Consider the following 17,848-nt stretch of genomic DNA (forward strand, 5'->3'; position numbering starts at 1 on the left):
AATCCATAGCTGAGTGTGGTGAGTAATCTAAGTACTGTAGTCATTAATGCCTGCTTTGTAATGGAGATATCCTCAGAGATAACTCTAGGTGTAATGAACCAGCTGAGATCAGGGGATGAACACTAAATAAACACAGCGATGACTAAATATATAGGTGATTATCCAAATAATAGAAGTAAACACAAACTGTTGAGAACAGTAAGGTAGGATATCAGCAAAACAGTAAGACAGAACAAGCACATGGAAAGGTTCAAGGTGTCAGAAACTAAGTACATGCATTCAGTTACAGTCCGGGAAAATGAGCCTTGAAAATGAACAAGGCACTGGTGTTAGCATTACAAAATGTTTAGACCACAGAGCTGTTGATCTGATTGGTCAGAAGGTGTCGCTCGCTCTGACAGTAGAAAATTACAGGTTTCATTACATATTATTGTAGTCTATTCTGTAGTATGGTTTCTATAGTAACAACACATTCACCATGCTGGATCATACACACATCATATAAATGGATTTTGTCATAAAAACATATAATATATATGTCCTGTATATAGAAATATAGAAATACAGGATATATAAAAGTCATATCTCATATTTTTATACATATAAACATATATTATTATCATTTCTTAATAAATAAACAATTATAATTGCTGTGGTGTCAGTGAAATAAATAAACCACTTGTTTAAATGTTAAATAGAAATACTCAATGTCTTCACAGGTTATTAGTTTATTTTTATTTTTTTCCAATATCACCCCATTGTCTCCTATTCCTTTTAAAACTGGTCCATTTGTCCTTAAGAGTTGTTAGTGTGATTTTCACTGAAAGGCAAACTATCAATGAAATTATAGGATGTCACACCACCCACATACATGTATGCGGGTTGCAGGATTGGTCACATTGGAAATATTTTCGTCAAGTGTAAACCTGAGAAAACAAATGTTTATATTGCTTTCGTTTCTAAAATGTTGTTTCTTTAAATGCAACAAATGTTTAGCTATATAAAATGACAGCGAATTATTTCTATTATTTGTATTAGAATTCTATTATTTGTATTATAAGTATTTTGTATTACGCATTTTTAAATTTTTTTAAAATTCTGATTAATCAAATGATGCTCAGATGAACTCTTTAACTTTCTCACAATTCAATAAAACTTTTCCTATACACTTTCAAACAGCATACAGTTTTGTGCCAGTGGGCTGTCCAGTAAGCTGGGAAGAATAAACAGGTTAACCAAACTAGTTTAGTGTTAATTAGTTTATTGTGATATGAAATCCAATCACCAGTAATACATGACCTTTGAGAGGGTTAGGGTTAGGGTTAGGGTTAGGGTTAGACAAAGACAAAAAAAACCCTGAGATTTAATTTCCTCAGCGCTTTCTGCTTTAATTTTAAGCATAGTTTACAAAATATGATAGACATACATGTACAAAATGTTGGATATCTAGTTCCTCCAAGTCACAAAAGGTAGTTGTTTCTGAGTGTCCTGGTCTAACCTACAACACTATGCTTTGCTGCTCCTGCACTTCCCTTAGCTATTCTTAGCATTTCTTTGTTCCAAATTCAGAGAAGATCCATCAGCAGAAATACCACATCAGGCTCTGTGGTAAATAAACACAATGTGTCTCAAAACTCATAGAACTCATTTATCACATCTCACTTCTTGCTGCGGCAAGCTCCAAGCAAACCTTAAACAGGCTTAAAGTTCAGCATATGTTCTTCCATTAACTGAAACAGAACGTACATCATTTCTATTCACACATGCACATATGTCTCATGTCACTGATGAGTGACCCAGAACAGATAGAACAGAATGGATGGAGATGCATGAATGACTATTAATGCTAACTGAAGAACTTCAGGATTCACTTAAGGAGTTGTCAAATGATTTTATGACCATAGATACCTTGGATAGTTAGGGTTTTCTTTTAAGTTTCCTTGCACTTACAAATCCTTAATTGTTCTAGCTTAAACCTTTACTATATACAAGGGTTCTAATGGGTTTGGGGATATTACCTCTTAAAGGATTCTACTTGGAACCATTTGCAAGTATTTCATCGTTGTGTTGTAAGGTGGCAGGATACAACAATCAATATACATCAATATCAGTCTAAAGTGTTTTTTGATTCGTCCCTCTGGGAGACCCTTAATGGTTCTATGTTGAATCCTGCAACAGATTGTTTTGCTAACAGCAAGAAACCCATTTTGAGTCATTTTCAGGTAATTTAATGAATGAAATCATTCATATGAACATAACAAATGTTATAGATTTGCACATATGGGGTCATGTTGCTACCATATTCAACCTCACACTGGAGCTCCATCCTGTCTTTAAATGCAGCATGGGCTAAGCGTATTGGACATGTTATAATCCTCCAGCCCTCCTGCCTAAGCAGAACAGGTTTTCTACATGCAGGACCTGATGTTCCTGTTGAGGTAACCATCACAGTCTCAGTGTGACCAGATCTATAAAATATGTCGTCTAGTATATGTGAACAGAAGACCTATGAAATGTTTTATGTCTCTGAGGCCAAGTGCTTTAAACCTGTCCCTGACTAATCTGTCACAGATGCATGCATTGTGTCTAAACCAATAAATATCTGAGATGGTCAGCTGTACTGCCAGCCTGCTGAGACCTCACTGGCAGTCAGGATACTGATAAAGAGCTTCCTTCAGTGTCTTGGCAATGTGTGTATCTAATGTGCCAGCTTGTAGGATGCTAGTGGACAGATTTTTTTTTTTTTCATCTCTGTCAAATTTGAGATAGGAGAATGCACAGCAATCTGGACTAGCCTAGGGTTATGGTGAATTATGCTTTAGATTAAGGGGTGTAGTTATGTTGTTGTAGTATGGTTAGATTTCAAGTATAAATGCTAACCTTTTATATTTGATTTTACATGCATATTATTAGTATGTTTTTTATTATCATTTGAAATTGTGAAGCCAGGTTGGATTGAGAAATTGTGGTCCATGTGTTACAAAGAGTGCAGCATGAATCCCTGCATGCACTGCTTCACTGTATTCCCTTTTGGGGCCATATTTTCAACCAATTCTTCCCCTTAATATAGTCTTGGTCACATCCTACCCATGAGGCAACCCTCCTTTTTCATACACCAGCTACCAACTAGGACACATGAAACCAACCAATTGCATCTTTGTGAGAAAAACATCTGGAGGAAAACATCATCAGTCCGCTTCCACATACACCGATCAGCCATAACATTATGAGCAGTGACAGGTGAAGTGAATAACACTGATTATCTCCTCATCATGGCACCTGTTAGTGGGTGGGATATATTAGGCAGCAAGTCAACATTTTGTCCTCAAAGTTGATGTGTTAGAAGCAGGAGTGAAGGGCCAAATTGTGATGGCTAGACGACTGCATCTCCAAAACTGCAGCTCTTGTGGGGTGACTTGGCCTCCAGATTTCAATCCAGTCGAACATCTATAGGTTGTGCTGGACAAACAAGTCTGATCTATGGAAGCCCCACCTCGCAACTTACAGGACATAATAGAACTGCTGCTAACATCTTGGTGCCAGATATCACAGCACATCTTCAGGGATCTAGTGGAGTACATGCCTCGATGGGTCAGGGCGGTTTTGGCAGCAAAAGGGGGACCAACACAATATTAGGCAGGTGGTCATAATGGTATCAGTGTACATGAACTCACAGATACCCACGTTTGGCTAGTATCACTGTGATTGACAGGGGAGCACAGCCAATATTGCTCTCTTCGATTCCTGGTCATGGATGGTTTGGCATCTTTAGGATTTAAACATCTGTTCTCTGGATAATATGGGGAATGCTTTTTACTCTTGCACCACTCATAAGCCCCTTTGTGTGTTTATAATTATGTATGCCTTTCTTTTTAGTTGTAGACTTTTGGTTCTAGTATTGTGTCAGCCCCTGTATTGTCATTGCTTAGTTATTATCTGTTCTTTTGCAATGTATATTTGCAATGTCTTGCCAATTGCATCATGCATTTCTGAGACTGGGGTTTCTCATATTTCTTGTCCCAGCTACCTTTTTTAAAATTGTTTTGGCTTTATTCATTTAGCAATATGGTTGCATGATGTTGCATGTGTTTGAACCCATTATGAAAATTTTCAGATTAATCAAATTAAGCCCATGTGAAGTATTCTCACTTGCATCCTCGCTTATTCTCTAGAACATTACATGTTTCACTGCTGCACTGCTTTGTACTTACCACATACAGTATACAACTAATAAAACCTTCTATGATCCTATGCACTTCTCCATTCTAGAAATTGAGTTTTGTTTCTCCACTGGTTTAAAATAGTCTCTCTGTGTATGCGTGCCTGTCTGGCTTTGCACAATCTGATCTAAAGCATGTGAGACACAGAGTGTGTCACTGATGACAGATATCTTTTGATAAAGCCTGTCTGTTATGAATATTCTGTGGGTTATACCTGTTTCTGTGGCTGTCGGAAATTCTGCTTCCCTGTGTGTGTTCTTCACTTCTTCTGCACACTACACACAGCTGTGTTCCTCCATCTAGGTCAGCAAATCCAATGGAGAATATTACTGCTGTCACTGACAGGAGTGCGGGCCTGGTTTATGTCCCAGGTTTGTTGTGTGAGTCATCCTATTGCAACTGTGTGTGTGTGTGTGCGGGAGAGCATGAGAGAAAAAAAATAATATTTTTTTCAGTCATTTTAAATTCATTCTCACTAAATGTTTAACTGTTGCAAAAGGTGATAACCAGTCCCACGCTTGCACATTTCATTGTTGCATCTGTTCCCAGGCTGGATTTGACATTTATCATGTAGGGAGAAGAGAGAAGCAGTGAGACATAAGATTATTACTTACGGCATCCTTGTGCCATGCATGAATGGCCTGTGTCAGTCTAAGCATGGGGGTCATTGCAGTCCTGTGCCATGGGAAATCACAGATAAAAGACATTAAGCTCCATCACAGCAAGACACTTTTAGAGTCTTCTGATATATTAGAAACCAAGTGAGAGACATTAACTCTCCAATTACTGTCTAACAACCATGGTATATTCCCATTAGGTCATATTTTGGCTACATCAAAAGTAGTCTGCTATATATAGATGCAAAAATACAGTGGATATAAAAGTTCTACACATCCCTGTTAACATGGCCGGATTTTGTGATGTACAAAAATGAAACCAAGATAAACACTAGAAACTTTTCTAAATTCATTGTGAAGTCACAACCGAAAAAGTGAAAAACAATATAAATAATTTTAGAGAGAAAAAAAAGAAAAAGTAAAATAACCTGGACGCATAAGTGTACACACCCCTAGTCTAAGTTAATGCTTCAATCTCATCACAGCATTCAATCTTTTTGAGTAACAGTCAGTTTGGTAATCCATCAGCTATATTTTATTTTTATTCCATGGCATTCTAACTCCTGTGGTCTCTTGTGCACAGCACCCTTCAGGTTAATCCACAGATTTTAGATTCTGTAAATTAGTTATAAATTCAGTTGTTATTTTAACAGGGGTGTGTTGAATTTTTATATCCACTACTTTATATTATTTACAGTAGCTGGGTTTTAGTGATTTGCAGCAATTGTGATTTCAGTTTTTATTTTAAGTGTTTCAAGTTTTTAATGCTCTATTCCTTCCATGCCAGATTTCCTCCAAATTCCAAAAATGCTAAAAAAAAAAAAGTTGTATTCCATTTTAATTCAGACCCCCCCCCAAAAAACATAAACTCTTTTGTCCTGTGTTTAATCTGTACATTAACTGGACAGAGTTTGCTTATTCTATCTACCTTCACTTTCTCCTACATATGGGAGGAAAGAATGAGTACACAAAGCCCCGTAAACTAAGGGTCACATGTACATTCACAACCACCGACAATATATTTTGGCTCATTTTGTCAGTTTGTTTCAATTGTCAGCCATTTTTTAGTGTCAAGTTGGTAGACTGGCAGTTTGGTTGTGTGACACTATATTTCATCTTCACTTAGTACTTTATCTTGGCCATGGTCACAGAGCCTATCCCAAAAAATGGAGCTTTGGGGAATACACCTTTGTGGGAATTCCAGACCGCCACAGTGCACTCACACACTTATTCACACCTTGCAATACTCATTTACAAGTCAGTCACACCTAGCAGAAATGTAGTCTAGCCAGTCCACCTACTCACATGGAAATGGAGGTAACCCAGGCAGAACATGCAAAATAGCAGGCAGACAGGCATCTGAACTTAAAAAGGGGACACTGGAGCTGTGTGGCAGCCCACCACTCACTGCAACAGGATGCCACCATTCCACCATTCAAACACACCCCATATCAGTGTCACTGCTTTCCTTAGAATATTGTACCATCTAAAATAACATGGTGTTTGTTGAACAGTGGTGTTCGTGTTCTAATGATGTACATACTTAACAGATAAGCTACAGTTAATAATCCTTTACCTACAAAGTCACCTTTATAACAGTTCTACATAATAAACTAGAAAATAAGTATAAATCGAGTGATCAGTGAATTGCAAAAGTATTTGGTGTTTAAGTGTATTAATATGATTCTAAGTATTTTTGTAAATTCTAATAATTACCAAGACCACACATAGATTACTATTTTTCTACACTATATTGCCGAAACAAGGTCCATAAAGACGCTGATGAGTGAGTTTGGTGTGGAGGAACTTGACTGGCCTGCGCAGAGTCCTGACCTCAACCCGATAGAACACATTTGGGATGAATTAGAGTGGAGACTCTTTCCACAAGGTTTAGAAGTGTGTTTATGGGATTTTCTTCTGAGCATTCCACTAGAAGTGCATTTGTGAGGTCAGGCACTGATGCTAGACGAAAAGGCTTGGCTCACAGTCTCTGCTCTAATTTATCCCCAAGGTCTTCTGTTGGGTTGAGGTCAGGACTCTGTGAAGTTCCTCTGCACCAAACTCGCTCATCCATGTCTTTATGGAACTTGCTTTGTGCACTGGTGTGCACTCATGTTGGAACAGGAAGGGGTCATCCCCAAACTGTTCCCACAAAGTTGGGAGCATGAAATTGTCCAAAATATCTCGGTATGCTGAAGCATTAAGAGTTCCTTTCACTGGAACTAAGGGGCCGAGACCAACCCCTGAAAAACAACACCTGAATTCAGTGATTTGGAGGGGAGTCCCAAAACGTTTGCCAATATAGTGTATAGTGTATCTTGCATTTTGTTGGGAGTGTCAGCCTAAAAACTTCACTGCACAAGTAAGAAAGCAACATTTGGACGCCGATCATGTACTGGCTGCATTTGGTGGAATTGAAAAATGAGTACAAATGGGGAATTGTCCCCTACACATGACTGAGTGAGTAATATTTTATTTCGTTTTAACGACTTCCTTTCTCATTCCTGCGCATCGGACCTCTGACTTTCAGTGTGCACAGAAGGAAAAAAGGAGAGAAGTCAATTCATCAGCGCGGAGGAAGAGGAGGAGGAAGAGGAGGAGGTTGGAGGAACACGCCGCTACTTCTTTTTTTTTTTCCTTCCTAATTACCCGAGTACTGGCGATGACAAGGCAGAGTCACGCAAACGGAACCGCCACGACAGGGTAGATCATCTGTTAGGATTATTTATTTATTTATCCATTTATTTATTTATTTATTTACTCACCCAGTTCGCGGGTTGTATTTCATAAGATTACGAAGATGCTGAAGATCAAGAAACATCAACAGCCCACTATTACACGATTGCGGAAAACACAAGGGAATAAAGGCAGCTAGTCATGAAGCAGAAACGCCACATGGGAAATGTTGCTGATGGTAGGAGGAGCCACTTTTTTGGTGTTTTTTTTGTTGCATTATGTTGTGTATTAGTTCAGAATCAAGTTGGGCGTGGATAAAGGAGCTTAACACCTTATTTTAAAAAGAAAAGATTGAAACTAGATAAACAACTACTTACACGATGAACAGATTCGAGGACACTAAATGGACAAGAGCACAGAACTGATTACAAATAGCGCATATGTGCTGATTGTTGTTTTTTCAGATGACAGAGCGATGAGAAGAGCGGATTAAAAGGCATGGCTGAGCTCAAGGTCCTCTATCCTGGTCCTTTAAGTGGTCAGATTGCGAACAGGGACCTCGAGTGGACTGTACAACACGAGAAAAGTTATTATCCAGCATGCACGGACGAAGCGGCTTTTTTAATCGAGCGCCGCTGCGAGGCTGAACCGGAGGCGCGCGCGAGAGGACAGATTGGCTTTTCAGCACCACGGACAGAGCCTCCGCTTCTCCTCCAGTGGGGAACTGATGAAGAAGTTCACGTGTGTCACGATGAGGAGTTTGAAACTGGGTTTTCCGAGATAACTGACGTCGAAATACGCATTCAGGACCCAGAGAGCAACTGTGAACATTCTAGCTCTTTCTGTGATCCGGAGCTCTCTGATGAGGATTTTGCAGCAGATCAGACTGAAAAGTCAGCTGATTACGGCTTCATTAGTGCAGTGACTTTTTTGGTGACCGGGATGTTTTTGGTGGTTGTTTCTTACATGATCCCTCGTGACGTCAGAGTGAGTCCAGACAGTGTTTCAGCACGGGAAATGGAGCGTCTGGCCCTTGAGAACGCCCGGGTAGGCGCACACCTGGACAGATGTGTAATTGCCGGTCTTTGTCTCCTGACACTGGGTGGTGTAGTGCTCTCCACCTTACTAATGATCTCTTTGTATAAAAGCGAGATGGACAGACGGCAGGCTTTTGCGAGCTCCAAGCACTCAGCCAAACTCTACGGGTCTATTAATTTTAGAGGCGTAGGTAATCAAAACAGTGTCCCGTCACATCTGTCTCTGGATGAGGATGATGCAATGATTGAAATTTCGAGCTGAAACCTGTTTTTCTCTGACTATGTATGGTATTTGACATTGGTTTAACCCCTTGTCTTATTATTCAGTTATTCATATGGAATCATATTAGTCAGGGGCTACAACAATTTATTCAGTACCTACAGTGAAATGAATAGAAAAGGTATGTAGTTTGAAGTGAGATAAATTTTATTCTGGGAGTTTAAGGGGTTAACATTATTATTTCACTAATTACTGTGAATTCTAGTGAGCAAGAACAATGTTACATAATAATGAAACAGTACAATTCAGTACAAACATGAACTCCACCCTCAATCATGACTAACTCTCGTTCTCTTTATTTTCTTTGATATACAACCTGAATCATGTGAACTGGAACAAATTTACAGGAATGAGAGCATGTGGGAATTGGACCATGAGTAGCAAGGGACTCAACATTTATGCCTCAGTTTCCCAAAAGATTATGAATAAATGGCAACGTGAACATCACACTAAACACTCATCCTCCAAATTAAAATGATTACTTTACAATACTTTTGGGAAATTGAAGCACCAGGATTAGAGAACTAGAGAATGACATCAAACACTGTGGTATTTTTCGATCATGTGTATTAGATAACATCTCCCTTGCATGAAACAGATCCTTATGACATATACATATGTCGTTGTAATTCACCGTAAACAGGCTTTCTTGTAGTAACAGTTGCATTTAATGGTCGCATCGATAGCATACAGTGTGTCATCAAGTCAGTTTGTGCAAATACACATACATGTCTTTTATATATCTAATCCTATGGTAGCAGTAGTGCATTTTTTTGTTGGGATATTTTATATGACAGCCTGTCATCATTTAAATACCGCATCTCCAAGTAAAATGAACCTCTGCATTTGCATGTACATAATCAATGTGTACACATTTATATACTCAGCCTGAGTGGTCTTGAGTAGCCGACATTAATAAACAGAGGATGCAGTTACTGTTAGCAGATGTCTCTCTTGAGCAAACACACACACACACACACACACACACACACAGGTAATTAATAACGCATACACAACTCAAGCTAGAAGGGTCACTTGATTTACAAATGGTGTTTATGAGAGAAACATTTATTTTAGAAAGTATTATCGAGCATATCTCTTAAATCATGAAGATGGATGTTTAAAATGTTACAGGGAAACACATTCAAACCAACTCTTAGCTTATAAATCTGGAATAAAAAATGCAAGGTGTCAAACGTGGGTCAGCACATCCAATGAAAATGTCCAGAGCACAGAAAAAAGGGACTGTAAAATGTCAAAGAAAATAAAAAAGGCAAAGGAATGATCCAGCATGTATTGAAAATGTTCATGAAATGTCAAACACTAACATTAATCTCTTTTTTTAATGGTTAATACTGGCTGAGAAGAGCTTCTTCGCTCATCAATGTCAAGCTGCTATTTCTTCCTCAGTGGCCATTCAGCCTCACTTTAGGTTTAGTAAATACACACTGAGAAGACTCGGAACAAGCAGGAGCCTCTCTCACTTTGCTCGGGAGTGTTGTGCAGTGCAGCTTTTTCATAATGAGAAACGCTTACTATGAGGCGGATTAAATTATCTCAACTTACACAGCAAAACTGCTGTTCTGCCATATTAAGGAATCCTCAGACTGGCTGCATCACAAGCATACACACCACAGCGTTGTTTAATCTCTGTACACATGAAACGTTTGCTCATGGGGTATCATGCCGTTTATGTGTTACACATAGATGTACTAATAAGGTTTAATGAATGCTAAAAGGATGCAAATATGATTATGGGGGTGGTGACTAAAATGGTTTTTTTTTAACACTAAGGAACACAATTTTATATATATATATATATATATATATATCCTGTAGATCCTTAGAGATGTCATTAAAAAAAGATAAAGAACTGAAAAGCAGGATATTTTTAATAAAAAGGAGAAAAAAGCACTAGGAACAATATTATGCACACTTGCAAGTAGCCAGCAACAATTTGGCAGGAAAAAAAGGAACAAATAAATGAGAAAAAACAAGAGCGAGAGAGAATACAAAGAAGAAAACAAACAATAGGGAGGGAAAATCTAGAGCGTGAAAGGTACTCCAAGATGAGTAGTGGATCTGGCATGAATGCTCAATATTGAACAGTAGTAAATATTGAGGTATTGGTGTGTTGTTCAGCAAGGAGTGTTTTAGATGCTGTGTGTGTTTGTGTGTGTGTGACAGTGCTCATATAACCTAATACACTTTGACACTTTGAGAGTGCTCATGTATCTCTAAGTTCTTCCCTTGTGGGCATTCATTTATCAGAGTGAAAGTTGAAGACGTAACCTGAATGTATGATTGAATTGTTCAGTCTGAAGGGTTGTTAATAACACAAGCCTGATGTTCAATGGTAAGTAGCTCTAAAATGCAGAACCTGCTCAGCCCCTTTTAAATATGCATGGCTTTGTGTGTAAGGTGTTTTTTTTTTTTCAAATGAAATTCCTTACAGCGTATGCAAGGCTTGCATCATGTTGCCATTTTCTTTTTCATCTTTCTCTCTTTCTCCCATTACTCAGTGCAATCAGTGAAGGCAGCTGCAAGCAGGAAATAAGATTGGACTGAATAATGGGGTCACTGCAGGTCAAGGACTTGGGTCTGCCCATTTAAAGAAATCATGCAAACTAAAAATGCCTACCTCTCTCTCTCTCTCTCTCTCTCTCTCTCTGTCTCTCTGTCTCTCTCTCTCTCTCTCTCTCTCTCTCTCTCTCACATACACACACACACACACACACACACACACACACATTAATAGAAACCTCAATCTATATTTATCTTGCTTTATTCAACATTTATTAGCATTATTGACCAAGGCCAAGATCTACATGAGCGCAGCTATTAGATCCTGGATGTTTAACAGCATGTTCAACAGGATGATGCTTGTTACCTCGGATTTTGTTGCATAGCAACAGTGAAAATAAAAGACAAGACAAAAGTCACTAGGAGGGATGGCCTTGAAGTGAAAGCACATGGAGAAAGTGTGCTGCTTAGCTGAATAATATGATGTGAGTAGAGAATGATGAAACCTACATATATGCACTGAGAAAGACACAGTAAAAAGGTTCTGGCTCATTATTTCTGTTTCATTATAAAGTAGATTTCCTCAGCAACTACTATATATTATTCTGTAAATATATTGACGCTGACAAAGTATATTAATGCTGCTGTAGGGTTTATATTTTTAACGCTCTCTCTCACCAACCCTGCTGACTTTCAGCTCTCGGCAAATGTTACAATAACTGACATGGGAAACAGCTTCTGAAAACGTTTAAGTAAACACTCCCCAGAAAACTTCAGCATATCGAAAACTACATGTGCTGTTGCTATAGAAACGCTAAACTCTTAAAGTGTTAATATATACTTAGCTGCTGCAGTACAACTTGAATCAAGACCAAACAGAATTGAGAATTTAACAGCAAAGACGTGTGTAATAATATGTGATCTTAAGGAGACTTTTTTCCCCCTAAGATGTATATATGCTGAGATCTGGTTTAACGATAATATAAAACATTTCTTTATTGGTCATCCAGAAGATTGAATAACTTAATATGTTAGAGTATTATTAATGCAAAGCTGCAATATAAAATTGATATCCATCCTAAAAGTGGCTTTTACCGCAGTGGTTAGAGATGGAGGTTTAATTTCTGATAGAATGTGCTCCTTAAATCCAGCAGCACAGTATATGGCAATTGGTGGTAAAGTTAAAATATAGAATGATGAAAAATTAACCATTTAAATCACTGGACATGATTCAGGCAGGTTCGGACTTTCTCACTCTTGTACCCACATCAGTGCTGAGTGCTGGCATGGCAAGTGGTATGTCAACCGGATGCGGACCAGGTCTGGCAGTGATGGCACTGTTTGATGTGATAGCATGCCAAATGTGGCCCAGGTCTGTCCATGCCAGATGTGGCCCGGTCCCTGTTCTGGTCCAACAGTTTGGCTGAGTGCTGGCCTTGTTCTGGCCTATATGTGGCCCACCTCTGTCAAACCAGATATGGGCCACCAAAGGGCCGTCATTCTTTATGGTATCTGGGCTAAGTGTAAGTGCATTGTGGGGGCCAGATCTGAGCCAGACCTATTTTCCTATCAGGGTAACTACACATCTTCACTTTATTACTTTCACTAAATCATTATCATTTGTATATAAAATGTGTTCCTGAATTATAGGATTATTTTAAAGGGTTAACAGCAGATTTGAAAACTGTTCCGGTTTTAGAACAATACAGCTCAATTCATTCATTTTTTTCCAATCTACCACAGCCCCAGAATGTCAACCCTCATAGCTGTAGAAAATTGTGTATGGTTGATTTGCTCCCACTTTTTGCAAAGCCTTGAATTTTTCTATTTGATTTTTTTTCCTGTGTGTACTTGTGTGTGTGTGTGTGTATGTGTGCGCATGCCTGTGTGTGTGTGTGTATGTGTGTATGTGTGCGCATGCCTGTGTGTGTATGCATATGTGTCAAGCATGGTAGAAAGATTCATGCAAAAATCTTTTCATTATCTAAGATTCTTAAGGTAATGAGTCACAGAAAATTCACGCTGTATGTTTACCTCCTGTGAGAGAGAGAGAGAGAGAGAGAGAGTGAAGTAGGAGCTGTGGGTAAAAGAACACCTTTAAACACAGCACTTTTCTGAGTGGAACACAAATCATCCTGAGGTCTTTTATTTATATATTATTTTTAACAATATGACTTTTGAATTCAAAATATCTTTATTTTTAATGCAAAGGGAAAAAATCTGCCAAGGCACCTTTTTTTATCTCCATTGCATCACCGTTCCTTCTCATGGGCACAGAGTCATGCTGAATAGTGAGTTAATGAGCATCAGCTGTGATTGGGCTCTTATCACCCACACACCCGTGTCCTTTAGTGGCACTGCTGTCCTGTTCAAGTGCACACAGATCACATATCCATAGAAACCAAGTCCCCTTGTTGCTAAGGAGAAAGCTCGATGAAGGTCTCTGTTTGTGTGATGCATCGAGTACGATGTTTTTTTTTTTTTAAAGTAGTGTTTTATTAGCAGTTAATCTCAGCTGAAGTCTCAGCGGAAAAATTTGTTATATTTTTATCACTCTTGATCATTCCTAAAGTGGCTATAGTAAGACTAAAAGAAATGGCATGTCATGACAGGAAATGGAATAAAAGTCTATACCAGGGATGTTATGGGATCAAAGCTGGGCACAATTTTCTTCTCATTAGCGAAGCACAAGCACAATGTCTCTCATATTCACAGTAAACATATTGTGTGGTCTTTCACCACACAATATAGTCTTTAAATTGCAAGCTTTGGTTGCTAGGCAACTTAGCAGGCAAAGATAAAGGTATTCTATAGATAGGACAATGGCTTAATTTTTGTGATTATCTTTTATAATAATCTATTGATTGTTCAGGACCTGAAATATTCATCTGAATGTTTGCTCTGGTGGGCTGGAGGTACTTATTTCTGAGCATGTTTTGATATTGCACTGTGATTAAGGATGCAAAGCTTACATCCTTAAGTCTTGACAGCTTGAGTGCCAGTATAACTGTAAGACAATTTACTTTATTCATTTCAAAACCAGTAAAGTTTGGTTGGTTCAAAAACTGAATCAAGCAAATCCCATTACATTAATCCCAAATACATTATTTAAGAATTCAGCCAAGGAGATGTTTGGAGAAAAAAAAAAAACAGGTGACTTTAACCGTGTCATTTTAATGAGCCTGTGTCCACTGTGGCCTCAGATTAGTGTTCTTGGCTAACAGACGTGATGCCCAATATAATCTGCAGCTGGTGTAGTCCAACTGCTTCAAGGTTGTGTGTTCTGAGATGCTTTTCTGCTCACCATGGCTGTAAAAAGCAATAATTTAACTTATCATAGCCTTCCTGTCAGCTAGAACCTACCTGGTCATTGTCCTCTGTTGTTTCTTCCCTCAGAACCGATCCCAGATGTTTTTTGTTTTTTACACCATGTGTAAATTTTTAATGCTGTTGTGTATAAAAATCCTAAGAGAGAACTGAATTAGCCTAATATGTTTGGATTCTTTGTATCAGAGAATAAGGCCCAGAACTTTGACATACAACCTTTCTTATAGCCTATAAATGATTGCTTCACATCAGCAATTCAGTGATTTTAGATCAAGTCAAATCAAACAAATGCAAGACCTCTCTTCCAAGCCACACCCACAAAACGCTAGGCTAGAACTAGAAGAAGGAGGGGCTTCCTGAACGGACCGAAATCATGATTCACAGGCAAGCAGAGACGACCTGGTTTCTTGATTGGTTCGATGTTGTTGACCCACATCGTCTTGTTTACAGAGCCCCCTTTGCATAACAGCTCCCATGGCAACAAGTGCCATGTAGAGTATATCTTATTTTCCCTTGGTTAGTTTATGTAATTAAATGCCCTGTGTTTGCCTTTGAGGTTGTAGAGACTCATTGTGCATGTTTTCTCAGTTCAAAGCCATCTGTTTTTCCTGTATTGTTCCTGATCTTATTTGTGATTTTTGACATTGTGCCTCTGGTTTAATGATTATGGATTCAGTGTGTTTTAGATTGCCCACTCATGCGCTGATTTTCTGAACTTTCCCAAAATTAACAACATGGTTTGAGAATGCACTTTTATCTTTTGTTCAGCCATAGGAACCACAGAAACTGGAGATTATCCTCTGAGCATATCTTATTGACTGCTTGTTGAACCACAAAGGAGAATTGAGAGGAGAATTGAGTTCTGAAGGAAAAACACAAAGATGGCTATTCATTCTGAGTGCTGAAACTGATCATTTCACAGTGCTCAATCTTCATAGACCATTAAGCATAATTCTGTAAGATGCATAATTTAGCTGTTGGATTGATCCAAGATTAATCGTGTGGTGTAAAAGCTTTACTCACCTGCCTTTTGATTCATGCTGTTATTGCAGAGGCTGACACTTCTCTCCGAGGCTTCATCATCAGTCCTTTGGGGCAGAGATAAAATGTCTCCATGTCGTATTGATTTCATATTTTAAGTGCATCATGGGTCACCGGGGCAGTGAATAAATCTGAGTCATTTACACTAAAGTTTGTTTCAGCCTAGGTTAGGATAAGAAAGCTTCTCCAATTTATCTGTTTTTGTGTCAGAGCTCTGGTGAAAGGTTGTTATTAGAAGACCCAAACTGACCATGAAGCACTTACTGAAATGTAGAAAGAGCATGCACAGCAAGAGTTTCTGGAATTTCTATAATAGACTACTTCTGGACTTTTGAAAGCCGCAAGCGAAGTATGACGGATGTTTACTTTGGAGTTTGAGAATGAGCACACGGATAGATGGAGTGATTATTACTTTCATTCCTTCGGGGTTTTTCGTCAGTGACTGATCAGTATCAATAAAGCAAACCTCCACTCATAAAGATAAGTGCTGTGATTTTTGGCACCCTGGCAGGCAGCACCCACACAGTCTTTTCATTACCACGTCCTTGTACCTACAACCTGCTCCTGCTCTATTTCAGAACAAACAAGACCATCTGTCAAAGCTGTTCACTGACAAGGGAGGGAAGCAAATGGTATGAAAATGCTTTAAAAACCAGCATGTGTATGATTACAGTGGAGATTCATGAAGACTTTCTGTAAGATCACACGCACAAGACCAGGTTCCACCACCAAAAAAAAGCTTTCTACTCATATCTTTTCTCAGGTCAGAGCTCTTATATGCTTGTAGAAAATAACGAGCTTACCATTTCATGCATAGGGCCTGCACTTTTGAGTGCACTACTGTAATTTAACAAACCATTATCCTGATTTCTGTTGCTCTCTAGGCTATTTGTCATTTTAAAGGCAGCATGTTTCTGGTATATCTTCCATCCATCAAGCCATTCTCTACACCACTTATCCTACTGGGTCGCAGGGAATCCGGGAGCCAATCCCATGGAGACTCAGGGCACAAGGCAGAGTATACCCAGGACAGGATGCGAGTCTATCGGAGGGCACACACATTCACACACCTACTCACACACTTCAGACAATTTAGAGATGCCAATCAGCCCACAACACTTGTAGTACCCAGAGGAAACCCTAGAGTCATGTGGATAACATCCAAACTTCAAACACATGGAGGAGATGGGATTCAAACCCCCTACCCTAAAGGTGTCTATACCCCTGGTATATCTTTACTAAATTAAACTAAAAATATACCAACTAATAATTAAGACTCAAAAGAACACTTTGAAACATCGTTTGAAGGTAGATTTTAACTCCTCAGATAAGCTGCATTATTTTTGTTCAAAAATATCATCATAAAAGTGGGTATATTTGGCAAAAGATTTTTTAACATGCATGTTTACATAGAATACTATATGCCTTGCGCCTCCAGGGCTGGAGGTTTGACTCCCACCTCCACCATGTGTGTGGAGTTTGCATGCTCTGCCCATGATTTGGAGGATTTCCTCTGTGTATCCCCCCTAGTCCAAAGGCAAGTGTTGTAGGCTGATTGGCATCTATGAATCGTCCATAGTGTGTAAATGGGTGTCTGACTGTGTGTGTGATTGCGCCATTCGATGGATTATCAGCCCATCAACGTTTTTATCCTCAAGTTCCCTGAGATAAGCTCCAGGTCCCTTAGAACCCTGTATCAGATAAACAGTACAGAAAATGGATATTCTGCAAAGTGTTATAAATAATCACTTACAGTAAAGATATTACGAAAAAACAATGTCAGACTTTCACTGTAAGACTTATAAACCTGTGTGAATGAATGCCTCCGTCAAAGGCTAAAAATGAGTAGGTGTACAGGAAACAGTTCTTTTTGACCAATAAATCCTGAGGAAATGAACCATTCAGCATGCTGACATCTGAAGATTGCATTATGAAGTAAGCTTTACTGCAGTATATAATGCACTAAGGACAGATTTTAAAATGCCTCTTGAAATTGTACCACAAAATATTCTTTAGTTGAGATGAATAAAGACTTAAAAACAAATCATTTAAATAATGAATTGTCGTAATATCACACAGTTTACACATTGTATGAATATGAAACTTGTAGTAGGTGGAACATATGGG

The 17,848-nt window shown here is 38.7% G+C and overlaps 1 protein-coding gene across 1 annotated transcript; it reads left to right on the forward strand.

The window, feature by feature from the left end:
• The first annotated feature begins 7,466 nt into the window (after window positions 1–7,466).
• LOC131344935 (transmembrane protein 74) lies at window positions 7,467–10,599 on the forward strand. Its single transcript, XM_058377495.1, has 2 exons — window positions 7,467–7,751; window positions 7,978–10,599. Exon 2 carries the CDS (start codon window positions 8,012–8,014, stop codon window positions 8,810–8,812), a length of 801 nt encoding a protein of 266 aa, XP_058233478.1. The 5' UTR covers window positions 7,467–7,751; window positions 7,978–8,011; the 3' UTR covers window positions 8,813–10,599.
• The last annotated feature ends 7,249 nt before the right edge of the window (window positions 10,600–17,848 follow it).

Source organism: Hemibagrus wyckioides, linkage group LG24 (genome assembly GCF_019097595.1).
Source record: "Hemibagrus wyckioides isolate EC202008001 linkage group LG24, SWU_Hwy_1.0, whole genome shotgun sequence".
Taxonomy (NCBI): Eukaryota; Metazoa; Chordata; class Actinopteri; order Siluriformes; family Bagridae; genus Hemibagrus; species Hemibagrus wyckioides.